The 12,144-nt window shown below is 40.1% G+C and overlaps 1 protein-coding gene across 1 annotated transcript; it reads right to left on the bottom strand.

The window, feature by feature from the left end:
• Positions 1 to 2,720: 2,720 nt before the first annotated feature.
• LOC133732147 (extensin-2-like) lies at positions 2,721 to 4,160 on the bottom strand. Its single transcript, XM_062159629.1, has one exon. It carries the CDS (start codon positions 4,113 to 4,115, stop codon positions 2,979 to 2,981), a length of 1,137 nt encoding a protein of 378 aa, XP_062015613.1. The 5' UTR covers positions 4,116 to 4,160; the 3' UTR covers positions 2,721 to 2,978.
• Between the last annotated feature and the right edge of the window lie 7,984 nt (positions 4,161 to 12,144).

Here is a 12,144-nt window from a genome sequence, read left to right as displayed (position 1 = left end):
TCTATTAGAGGGCAATAGACATTCAAAACTTTTTTTTTCTTTCCTTCTGTCCTGTTACTTAAAAAAAAAAATAAAGAAATAAATAAAAACTAGAAATTGATTTGGGCACCCAGAGAAAAGTTTTGGGCACCCAATCACCTCTCTCCTCTGCCACAGCCTGGGTCGAGCACCGGCGGCGTCCAGGAGGCCATCGAAGACGTCGTGTGGTCGTCGTTGTCAGCGCCGGCCGAGCTTGGGCGAGCTGCAGCAGAATCCTGGCAAAAGTCGACCCGCACCGGCGAGGCGGTTGGACGTGGTCGAGCTCACCGGCGAGTTGCACGGAATCTGGGCGTTGCAGCAGTTGGACACGGTCGTTGTCAGAGCGACAGCGGTTGGACGCAGTCGAGCTCACCTGCGAGTTGCAGCAGAACCAGGGCGAGAGGTCGAACCTCTCCGGAGTTGGAGATCCGGGAGCGATGAGAGAGAGAGAGAGAGACGGAGAGAGAGCAGATCGGAGAGGAATGAGAGAGAGAGAGAGAGAGAGAGAGAGAGAGAGAGAGAGAGAGAGAGAGAGAGAGAGAGAGAGAGAGAGAGAGAGAGAGAGAGAGAGAGAGAGAGAGAGAGAGAGAGCAGATCGGAGAGCGATGAGAGAGAGAGAGAGAGAGTTCAGATCGTGGAGAGAGGAGAGAGACATAGAGGCAGATGTAATTAATTAATTAAGTCAAGGGCAAAACTGTCATTTTGCTTTAAACATGGTAGGTGGGAATAAAAATTTGTTACTTGGGCAAGTGGGATATTTTTTGTCAATTTTGGTGCTTTGGGTCAAGGACCCTAAAAACAAATATATATATATATATATATATATATATATATATATATATATATATATATATATATATAGTCCTTCTTGGCTAGGGACATCTTTACCTAAGCTTAGGTACGGATTTCCAATTTTTGGCCATTTTTCGATCACATATTCACATCTTAACCGTTCAGTTTTTAGCTCCTAATGTATAGATCATCTCTGCAAAATTTCAGCCAAATTGATTATCGTTAAGGCATTCAAAACTGCAATTTACAACAATGAAAACGAACGGTTCCGGTTCGACAGATTCAGTTCGTTCGTGTAAATTGCAGTTTTGGATGCTTTTACGTACGATCATCAATTTGGCTGAAAATTTACAGAAGTGATCTATACATTATGACCTAAAAACTGAACGGTTAAGATGTGAATATGTGATCGAAAAGTGGCCAAAAACTGAAAATCCGTTCCATAAGCTTAGGCAAGTCCTTACCTGAGAAAGATCCTATATAACTAGCTAGCTAAGTCAAAAACTATAAATTAAAGTATAGATCATGTATTATAATTAATAAAAAAGAAAACTAGTCTTTGACATCATTAAAAACAAATTCTAAAGGTAGTTGTTAACGGAACCAGCTAAGCATGTAGCTAAAGTTAACATTAGGACATGTTAAAAATAGACTTGCATTTGATATTTCGTAATTGGTGACATTTTCGGGCTGAAACAGAAAAAGAAATTTGCTTCATACTTCAAAACCCTAATTATTTATGAACCAGACTGGAATTATGTTCTTTGTTTATTTTTTTCACCCAATTTCAACTCAGCAAAGACTACTGACGAAATGTCAACTTCAACAATGTCGAAGTTGACATTTGTTAAGCCGCACTAACAACTAGAACCCCATATTACCAAAATAATTCTTGAACCGTAAGTAATCCCACACAACTTAAAACAACAAAATCCCAAAAGATCTCGTAAACCTAAATTATTACTACGATAAAAACTAAAACAACGTACGCCGACCATATACCATTGCATTAGATTTCCTAATGCATTGTTTTGCTCATGGCAATAAGCATCAGATTTTTGACTTTATTCAAACTAGTTGAAATATGTTCATTCTTACATGTATAATCTACGTCTCTATGCTTGTAAGATTAGCCAAAGAAAAAATTTGAGCCAAGTCAATATGCTTAAAATTTTATTGCAGTGCATTAATGCTGCAAAAATTTCAGCTCAACCTGCTTTTCAGTGAAGGGTGTCTAAAGATATGACCTAATTCGTGTAAACTGGCTTTGGACCAGTAGAAATGCAAATGCTGCTGCAGACCTGATAGATGGCGGCTTTGGCAATACGCAGGGTGTGCCCCGCGCACCGGTGGATTGACCAGTAGCCCATGTTTCTGTTCTTTGTTTCTGTGTTTTGGCTTTCGAGGCATTCTGTAATCTTTGTTGCATTAATACCCAAAAAAAAAAAAAAAAACAGATGTGACCTAATTGTCTATCTTCATGTTTATATTGACCGGGTGGGGCAGATTGTAGATTAAAGTTAGTTCTGCCCTAATATCCGATAAAACATGCCAAACAGTGTATGTCAATATATCGTTACACTCAATTTTAAATCAGAACGAGAAACCAATTGTATTTTGAATACACTAAACTAGTGTGAGTGTAAATTGTGTTCTGGATATACCAATAGTTATTGCTTCTCTCCTTATAGAATCTACCTAATGGAGTTTTAGTCTTAATACGTCGATCTATTAGGTAATTGTTACTTTTACAATTGATAACTTCCAATGAGGCCTCTAGGTAAAATCAATTTTGATACCAAAGATTGTAGAGGAGGATGCAGCATCATTCACTTGCACATAATTAGGCACCGCATACATAATTGAAAACCCAAAGATCATATGTAACAAGTGAACATGAAACAAGTACGTACACATAAAGATTCATCTACTTCGCTTTCGTTTCTTTAAATAATGTAATACAGTGAGTGCTTACAACAGAGATGATATTACACGAAGGGTCGAGCTACACGTACCCTTATAATCATTCATTAGTGAACACTTTTTGTTTTGGAAAGAGAAACAATACTAAAAAAGGGAATAAAAAAAATTGAATACCCACATCCAAAAGCGAAGAAGTTATTCCAATTGATTCAAGTTGTTTTACGTAACTGTAGCCGTACGTAGGCTTAGTAGTGGTTTGGAGGTGGAGGGGACTTGTAGTAGTATGGTGGTGGAGAGTGAGATGGGGGAGGAGGAGACTTGTAGAGATAAGGAGGAGGAGGTGAGGGAGATGGTGGAGGGGGAGACTTATAGACATATGGAGGTGGCGGTGATGGGGAAGGTGGAGGTGGGGACTTGTATAGATAAGGAGGAGGAGGTGACGGTGAGGGTGGTGGAGGTGACTTATAAATATAGGGAGGAGGTGGTGGTGACTTGTAGACGTATGGAGGAGGCGGTGATGGAGATGGAGGAGGTGGGGACTTGTAGACGTATGGTGGAGGCGGTGATGGAGAAGGTGGTGGTGGAGATTTGTAAACATAAGGAGGTGGCGGTGATGGAGAAGGAGGAGGTGGGGACTTGTAGACATATGGTGGAGGCGGTGATGGAGAAGGTGGTGGTGGAGATTTGTAAACATAAGGAGGTGGCGGTGATGGAGAGGGAGGAGGTGGGGACTTGTATACATATGGTGGAGGCGGTGACGGTGATGGTGGGGGTGGAGACTTGTAGACATAAGGAGGAGGAGGTGATGGAGATGGTGGTGGTGGAGACTTGTAAACGTAAGGAGGAGGTGGTGATGGAGATGGTGGTGGTGGTGATTTATAAATGTATGGCGGTGGTGGTGAAGGTGATGGGGGTGGTGGAGACTTGTAGACATAGGGAGGTGGCGGTGAAGGTGATGGGGGTGGAGGAGACTTGTAGACATAGGGAGGAGGAGGTGAAGGTGATGGAGGTGGTGGAGACTTGTATACATATGGAGGTGGCGGTGAAGGTGATGGGGGTGGTGGAGACTTGTAGACATAAGGAGGTGGAGGTGAAGGTGAGGGTGGCGGGGGAGACTTGTAGTGATACGGAGGATGTATCACATGCTTCGGCGGTGGCGGGGGTGGTGGTGACTTGTAATGGTGTGGAGGGTGCTCAGGATATTTTGGTGGTGGTGATTGATACTGGGGAGGAGGGTATTGAGGGGCATGGTGAGGAGGTGGTGGTGAAGAATAAGTGTAAGGACTGTTAGCAAGAACAGTAGTACTAGCTAAGAAGCACAATGCCAAACCATAAAACACTGAAATGAGCCAATAAGGCCTTGGCTGTCCCAAGGCTCCCATTTCTAAAAACTTGTCGGTAGTGAGAAGTAAGCAGTAGTAGTTGTGTTTGAGAAGGGAGAGAGCTCTGCCATTTTATTGAGAAATATCACTCGTCTGTGATAATTTGGTCATGTTTGTTTATTGAACATAACAGGCTGGACTGGAACAATTCTTCCAAATAATATTGTTGGAAGATAATGAATTAAATGTGGTATACTTCAACGACTGGGTTGTTTAGTGGAGGCCATGAATGAGTCAAGGTGCATATACGGTAGGTAAGTATGTGTTGAACGGCTGGATAATATCCATTTGTATATATTTTGGGGGAGTGAAGATGTAAAAGCCTATGGGAAGAAAATGAAGGTTTGGACTGTCTCGAGCAATTATATATATGTGAAGAGAAAGCTGGTTAAGAAGTTGAATGTGAAATGATGCAATTAATACATATGTGGTCAAAATGCACATGCTTGAACAATAGCTTGAATGTAACTAAAGACTTGTGCGTTTATAGTCCTTTTCTTTTGCTCTTACCAATGCATGAGTAGTTCAGTACGGATACTTCTCTAGAAGGAGCATCTATGATACATGTAATGCTGTAAAACTAATCCGTTAATTGCATAGTAAAAAGTTAATCAATTTTGCCTTTTACTAACCGATTAGTTCTCCCTAACGTCAATTAATCCAAGGCCATGAGTTGCATAGTATAACCCACGGCCAACCCACGGCCACTGAGTTTGAATGCTGAGAGGCCAATCTCCAATATGGTGCAAGAAAATTTGTGATAAAATTAGTAACACTGAAAAACAAAATAATAAATTTGGTATAAATGATAAAATATCAAAATTTTGGTGAGTAATTAGTAGCATTGTAGTAGCTCAATTTGAAACAAAAATTCTAATTTTGAAGCTAGTAATTCATATAATTGATTTGAATTGACAGAGTAGAATCCCTATTGTATTAACAGTCCCCCCCCCCCCCCCCCCCCCCCCCCGATACAACGAAATATTAATAATAACAACATGGGCGTGAGAATGAGTAAACCCTAAATATGTTATTGACTTATTGAACAGGGCTCGAGTCTGGTTCGCTTGAGTCTGATTATCTCAGTTTGGCTTTGGCCGTCTCCAGCTCCTTCGAGTCTTGGAGTTTGTGGCGTGCTGGTCAGCCAGTTAAAGCTTGGTTTGAACGTGGTCCGATTAAGAACAAACGTAATGTGTTCCTTTTTGATGTTCCAACGTCAATACATTTCACATTGTTAATCAATAATTGTAGGGATCTGGTGAGTAATCGAGGAGTGAAGCGAGCTGAGATCGAAGGTCGGTAAGCTGTGAGGTAAAGTCAAAGGTATGCTAATGATAACCTACAAAGCAAATGTGGAAGTCCTAGGATCAGGACACCTTATGGTACAATTCCTTGAATAGTGCATATGACAATTTTTTTTTGTGGAATTTGGGAATTATTTCTAACAGCTTGTAATTGATAGAATTATGGAGTTCATTTGACTCGATACGTACATTCAGATAATGTTCGGTATTTTTTTGTGAGGAGTTGTATGGCCGGCATACCGGACTTAATTGGTTCCTTCCCACGGTAATCCTGACTTAGTGGATATGGTGAAGTCTAGTCTAGATGAGGTAGTTAGAGGAGAATGAATTCTCCATTGGTGGGTGGGTACCAAATTCTAGAGAAGCTGATCGAGTTCTCTAAACCGTACTTGACGAGAAAGTTCGTAGGTACCAAATTCTTGAGGTTTGGTAGTAGAGAGCAAGTTGACATATTGTAAATCAACATGATTGGCCGCCTATCAAATCATCTTCAGATCTCGATCCGGTTGGGCGACGAAGGTGGTTTCTCCATGCGACGGAGATGGCGTTGCTGCAAGGCTGTGATCATAGGTTCCCTAGGTGCGTCAGAGATACCCGGTCGTCGACGGTGTTCCGGCGAAGGCAAAGGGGCGGCGCTGTGCGGGTTCCGGCGACAGTGGCTGTGGTGAAGTTGGGCCCGACCTGGCTAGTAGTTTGTGGGCTCTTTTTCCTCAGATTGTGGCTTGGGCTTGGGCCCCCTTGGGCCTGGCTTGGTCTAGCTATGTTTTTTCTGTTTTTACTTTTATTTACTGCAGTTTTTTATTTTGGTCGCATCTTTGGCGGGAAATAAGTGTCTACACGTGTTGTGTAGGACTCATAGGGCCTTGTGCCAGTGTATGCACTCAATGTGCCTTAGTTGCTCTAGGTTGGCAACGAGTTGTTTGCTTTGTCAAATGGTCGCTACCACCTAGTGGCAGGATGAAACTAAGTGTCGTCGGATTCGTCATCTGGCGGCAACATAGTAGGAAAGCTGTGCTAAAGCTGGCAATTATGCTACGTTGTAATCGTGTTACATATCGAGTTATCTTTCCGTTATGTCACTGCTATATATTTCAAAGCAAATGGAGCAGCCAGTAGTGCGCTCTTTGCTAGTTGGTGCTTGTTAGAATACAAGTATTGTGTAGAGATTCCTGATATTATTTCTGGACATACTCTAGTTGCTTATTGTAATCAGGGGTTTAGGCTCAATGTCCCCCCCCCTTGTATTCAACAGTTTCGTTAATCAAGGCTTGAGGGCAGCTGCACCAGCCCTTCTTTCAAAAAAAAAAAAAAAATTAACTGAAGTAATATGAGATCACTCTAACGTACTCCAATGTCCAAATAGTGCATCTGCACTCACATATTTCATATTTACACGTCTGATCCGTTGTTGGTTTAGATATTGGATTTGATAATTCAATTTGTTAATCGTTAATTCGTTAACGATTCAGATCCGTTAATAGATTAAATACAAATCAACATTAATCCGATTCATTAATAACCCAATCATTCACTATACCGTAATAATAGAAATTTATATTTTTTTATACATAATTATTCTTTTAATATAAAATTTTTAAATTGTTTGAATATTTAATTGTAGTTCATTGTGTTATTATCTATTGTGATAGAAATTTGATATTTTTTATTTAATACTTAACATAATAAACGGGTCAAATTAGTAGACCAAACATCTCGTTAATTTGCTGGATATAGATTTGAATTTGACTACTAATGATCTACCGGATTATCAAGTTGCGTTGGGCTAAATTTTCTTTAGGCTTTATAGCCAATTTACTACCCTAAGTTTCATCTTAGTGTCAGAATTAGCCAATTTGCTACTCAAGGTTTATGTTAGCTAATTCACCCTTACATCAATTGGTTGAAATAAAATCTAGGATAGCAAATTAACACTACGGTGAAATCTAAGATACCAAATTGACAATTATGCATTTTCTTTATTACTAAGCGGATATAGAGTTAGGTTAATCTGCTCCAAATTCAATCCATTAACAAGTCTACTTAATAGATTTCTGAGGGAGCTCCCCCAAGTTTACTATTCTAATTCATTACATTAAGAGTACTTCTATCCAGAACCACCAAACTTAACACTTGGACCTCTCCTAATTTGTCACGTCAAACTTCTACGGTTGCACTCCGCACAATAACCAGCGTCAAAGAGATTGAATAGAGAGGAACAAAAAATTCAACTGATAATGAACCTCCAGTACTTCCCGAGTCCTCCCTGTTAGTGAAAATAAAGTAGCTACAGTTAGTTAGAATGGTTGTTAGCTATTTTCCAGATAAGTGACAAGTGTCGTATTTCTGTACGTTAGATTAGCTATCTCTCTTACTATAAATACCTACACAGCTGTAATAAATTCATTACGTCCAAAAATCAATAACAGAAATCTGTTTGTTCTCTCTACTCTTCATTTTCTTCATGCTTGCTTTCATGGTATCAAGAGCTCAGGTTGATCGGTGATCTCATGCACAAAGCTCAGTCATCCTCTCTAGCAGTTCAGTTCTTCGTTCTTGAAGCTTTTCCAGTGTTGATTTCTACTTCATCTCTGCAAATCATACAAGATAAGTAAAGCTGTTCATCAAATTTTTCAGATCTAGCAGTACAAATTCGTTGAGATTTGTTGTTAATATCATTGTCGAAGACTTGGATTTACATATAGAGCAATTGTAGAGGAAAAAGTTGTTGATTCATACTCAGAAACCCTAGTTTTTTTTGGGAAAATTGAAGAATTAGCTCAAGCTTAGCTACTGTTAGTCTCGTTCTTCATTCTTGCCTCAGATTACTTTGAAAGTACTACAAGATTCAGTTTCTTGAAGAATTTTCAACTCAACTCAGAATTTACTGTGAATTTTCCTGCAAATTTACTCATACTCTCTAGATCTACTCATGGCTTCCACTACTGTTACTCAGACCACAGTTTACCTACCAAATATTCTTCTTGATGAGTCTAATTACCCTACCTGGTTGTTTAGACTTGAATCATTCTTGAAAGGTCAGAATCTGTATGGATTTGTTGATGGTACTACACCTTGTCCTGCTCAGTATGTCACATCCTCTGATGGCTCTAATAGATCTGTATCAAGTGAATATGTAGCTTGGAAAACTCAGGATCAAAGCATTGTAAATATGATTGGTCAAACCTTGAGTCCTATTGCCATGTCCTGTGCTGTTGGTAGTCGCTCTGCTCAAGAAATGTGGACAAACCTCAAGAATAAGTTTGCAGCTCCAAATAGGCAGAATATCTTACAACTCAAGTCTAATCTACAGAATCTAAAGAAAGGACATGATAGTATTGAGACTTACCTTGACAAGATTAAGGCAGCTAGAGATGCTTTGGAAACAGTTGGTGTGTTTCTAGATGATGAAGATATAGTTGTTACTATGTTGAGGGGGCTTCCATCTGAGTATGCTGCAATCAAAACAGTCATAAGAGCTCAGTTTGTTAGCTGTTCTGTGGGAGAATTAAAGACTTTACTCAAAGCTGCAGAAATTGACATAGAAAATGAATCATCTGCTATTTTATCAACTCCTCTCTCTGCAATGATGGCTACTGCCAACTCGTCTGCACCAAAACAATCTCAAGCTAGCTCTTCTGCTAGCACTAGCTATTCTGTTACTCCAGCTGCATCCTCCAGTCCACCATCTCCTGCTAGCTATGCTGTTACTCCAGCTGCATCCTCCAGTACACCATCTCCTGCTATTCCTCCTGGTTTTACACCTGTCTCATCTCAGACACCATACATTCCAATTCCAGCTATGCCATATGGCTTCAACTTGTTCAATCCCTTTAATACTTTTGATCCAAACATCAACATGGGAGGCTTTTATGCTGGCAGAGGCTCACCAAGGTTTAATACTGGCAGAAATAACTTTGGACCAAGGGGGAATGCAGGCAACATTGGTCTCATCAATGGTTTCAACCCCAATGCTGGAAATACTGCTGGACCACCCATCAATCTGGGATTCAACAACTACAGAAACAATGCTAGTGGAATTTCATGTCAACTATGTGGCAGAAATGGGCATGGAGCCAGAACTTGCAGGTCCCTATCAAATATCTTGCCAAATTTAATAAACCAACAACAAAATGTCAATGGTGGCTGCCAAGTGTGTGGCAGATTCAATCACACAGCTGAGAGGTGTTATCACATCATTGGATTTCCAAATCAACAACAAGCTGCTTTTCCCAATCAACAACAGCAACAGGCTCAACCAGCTCAGTTTCAATCCAATGGAGGCAATGGCATGTTGGCTGGTAATGCAATGAATGCAATGATGGCAGCAGCTACTCAAGCACCTCAGTACTGGTTAGCTGATACAGGTGCTACTAACCACATGACCAATGAAGTCCAACTGCTCAACAACATTGCTCCATACCCACATGTTGACACTGTTCAAGTTGGTAATGGTAAACAAATGAATATTTCTCATATTGGTAATGCTATGCTGGGATTTTTAAAGTTGCAAAATGTGTTACTCATACCTGAGCTAGCTGCTCATCTTTTGTCAATTTATCAATTATGTAAAGACAATAATTGCTCAGTCTGGTTTGATGAATTCATGTGTGTGATTCAGGACAAGGTGCTGGGCAAGATACTGTACAAAGGACTGAGTAAGCAAGGGTTGTATCCCATTCCTTTTGATCTGCCATCACTCAAAACTTCTACTGTTCCTGGTAATGTTTCAGCCACTGCTACTGTTTCTGGTAATGCTTCAGCTACTGCATTTCTGGGAAAGTGTATCAAACAGTCCATTTGGCATCAAAGGTTTGGGCATCCAGCTGCTGATATAGTAAATAAAATGTTAAATAAGTGTAATATTCCCTCCAAAACTGAGTCAGGAACCTCAATGTGTGAAGGGTGTCTTTTAGGCAAGTTTAAGAAATTACCTTTTTCAGAGTCACAAAGCAGAAGTGTAGCTCCTTTTGAACTTGTTCATTCAGATGTATGGGGGCCTTCTCCTTGTTTGTCAATTGATGGATATAGGTATTTTGTCCTCTTCATTGATGATTGTACAAGGTATACTTGGATGTTTCCAATGAAGCATAAGAATGAAGTGTTTTCTTACTTTCAATCCTTCTGTGCCTTTGTGGATACTCAATTCTCTCTGCATATTAAAACATTCAGATCAGATGGTGGAGGTGAGTATGTTAACAATGCCTTCAAAAAGTTTCTCAATCAAAAAGGAATAAATCATCAGCTCTCATGTCCTTATACCCCTGAACAAAATGGGATCTCAGAAAGGAAGAATAGACATTTGAGAGAAACTGCTGTCACTTTATTGCAAACTGCATCACTTCCAAACCAATTTTGGTACCATGCATGTGCTCTAAGTGCATACCTCATCAATCGGATGCCAACACCAGTGCTTCACATGCAATCTCCCTTTGAGAAATTATATAAATCTCAGCCCTCTCTTGACATACTCAGAGTATTTGGATGTGCATGCTACCCTTTACTTACTGCCAGATCAGATAAATTGCAACCAAAAACAGTCAAATGCATTTTTCTGGGTTTTGCATCAGGATACAAAGGGTACATTTGCTATAATATGCATACCAGAAAGTATATAATCTCTCGACATGTACTGTTTGATGAAGAGACTTTTCCATATGCTACAGTCTGTAGGCCTCTTCAGTCTACTTCCATGATCACTCACTCAGATTCAAGTACACCTACAACACCTTGCTTTACTCAAACTCAGTCTATCACACAGTATCAGATGCCTGCACCTGTCACACCTACATCCGTCAATCCAGGTCAGTCCTCTGTTCCTCAAACTCAAAATATTAATATTCTTAATTTACCAACTGAGTCACACATCCAAGATCAACATCAACATCACAATGTCTCAACTGCTACTTCCACTAGTGATACACAGTCTCATTCACCTGCCACACATACATCAGCCAATCCAACTCAAGTTCCTGCCTTTAGTCCAACTTCCAATACATGTGTTCACTTTGATGAAGATGATGGTTCACTAGCTATTACTACTCAACCTGGTGCAGGCAGCATATCAGTTGTGCTAGAGCGTAGTCCCTCTAGATCTCAATCTCAAGTTTCAGAGGCTAATGTTTTACATCCAGTAGCAGGCCTAACTAATCCTCTTCACAATGCTCACCATATGCTCACAAGGGGGAAAAGAGGCATCTCCAAGAAAAAATGTTTTCTGTCTATCATGTCTTCTGATTCTACAGATTATGTAGATGCATCTTAGACTGAACCCATCAGCTATAAAGTAGCCCTGACCATACCCCAATGGAAGCAAGCCATGCAGGAAGAGTTTGATGCACTGCAACAACAACAAACTTGGACTCTTGTGCCCTTACCTCCTCATAGAAACTTAGTATCATGCAAATGGATTTTCAAACTAAAGAGAAATGCTGATGGATCTATATCTAGGCACAAGGCCAGGTTAGTTGCAAGGGGGTTTAGTCAAGAATATGGTGTCGACTATGAAGAAACTTTTTCTCCAGTGGTTAGACATACAACTGTTAGGCTACTTCTCAATTTGGCTGCTCATCATGGTTGGAGGTTACATCAAATGGATGTTAAAAATGCTTTTTTACATGGCCAACTTAATGAAGAAGTGTATATGTCTCAGCCTGGTGGTTTTGAAAGTTCTGAATTTCCTTCACATGTTTGCAAATTACAGAAATCACTCTATGGATTAAAGCAAG

This window comes from Rosa rugosa, chromosome 2, assembly GCF_958449725.1.
Source record: "Rosa rugosa chromosome 2, drRosRugo1.1, whole genome shotgun sequence".
Lineage (NCBI taxonomy): Eukaryota > Viridiplantae > Streptophyta > Magnoliopsida > Rosales > Rosaceae > Rosa > Rosa rugosa.
The sequence above is the reverse complement of the archived record's forward strand: the minus strand, read 5'-3'. Positions and strand labels throughout refer to the sequence as shown.

Bases quoted from the DNA above. Each gene is read 5' to 3' on its own strand.
- LOC133732147 (XM_062159629.1), bottom strand. From the start codon at position 4,115: ATGGGAGCCTTGGGACAGCCAAGGCCTTATTGGCTCATTTCAGTGTTT.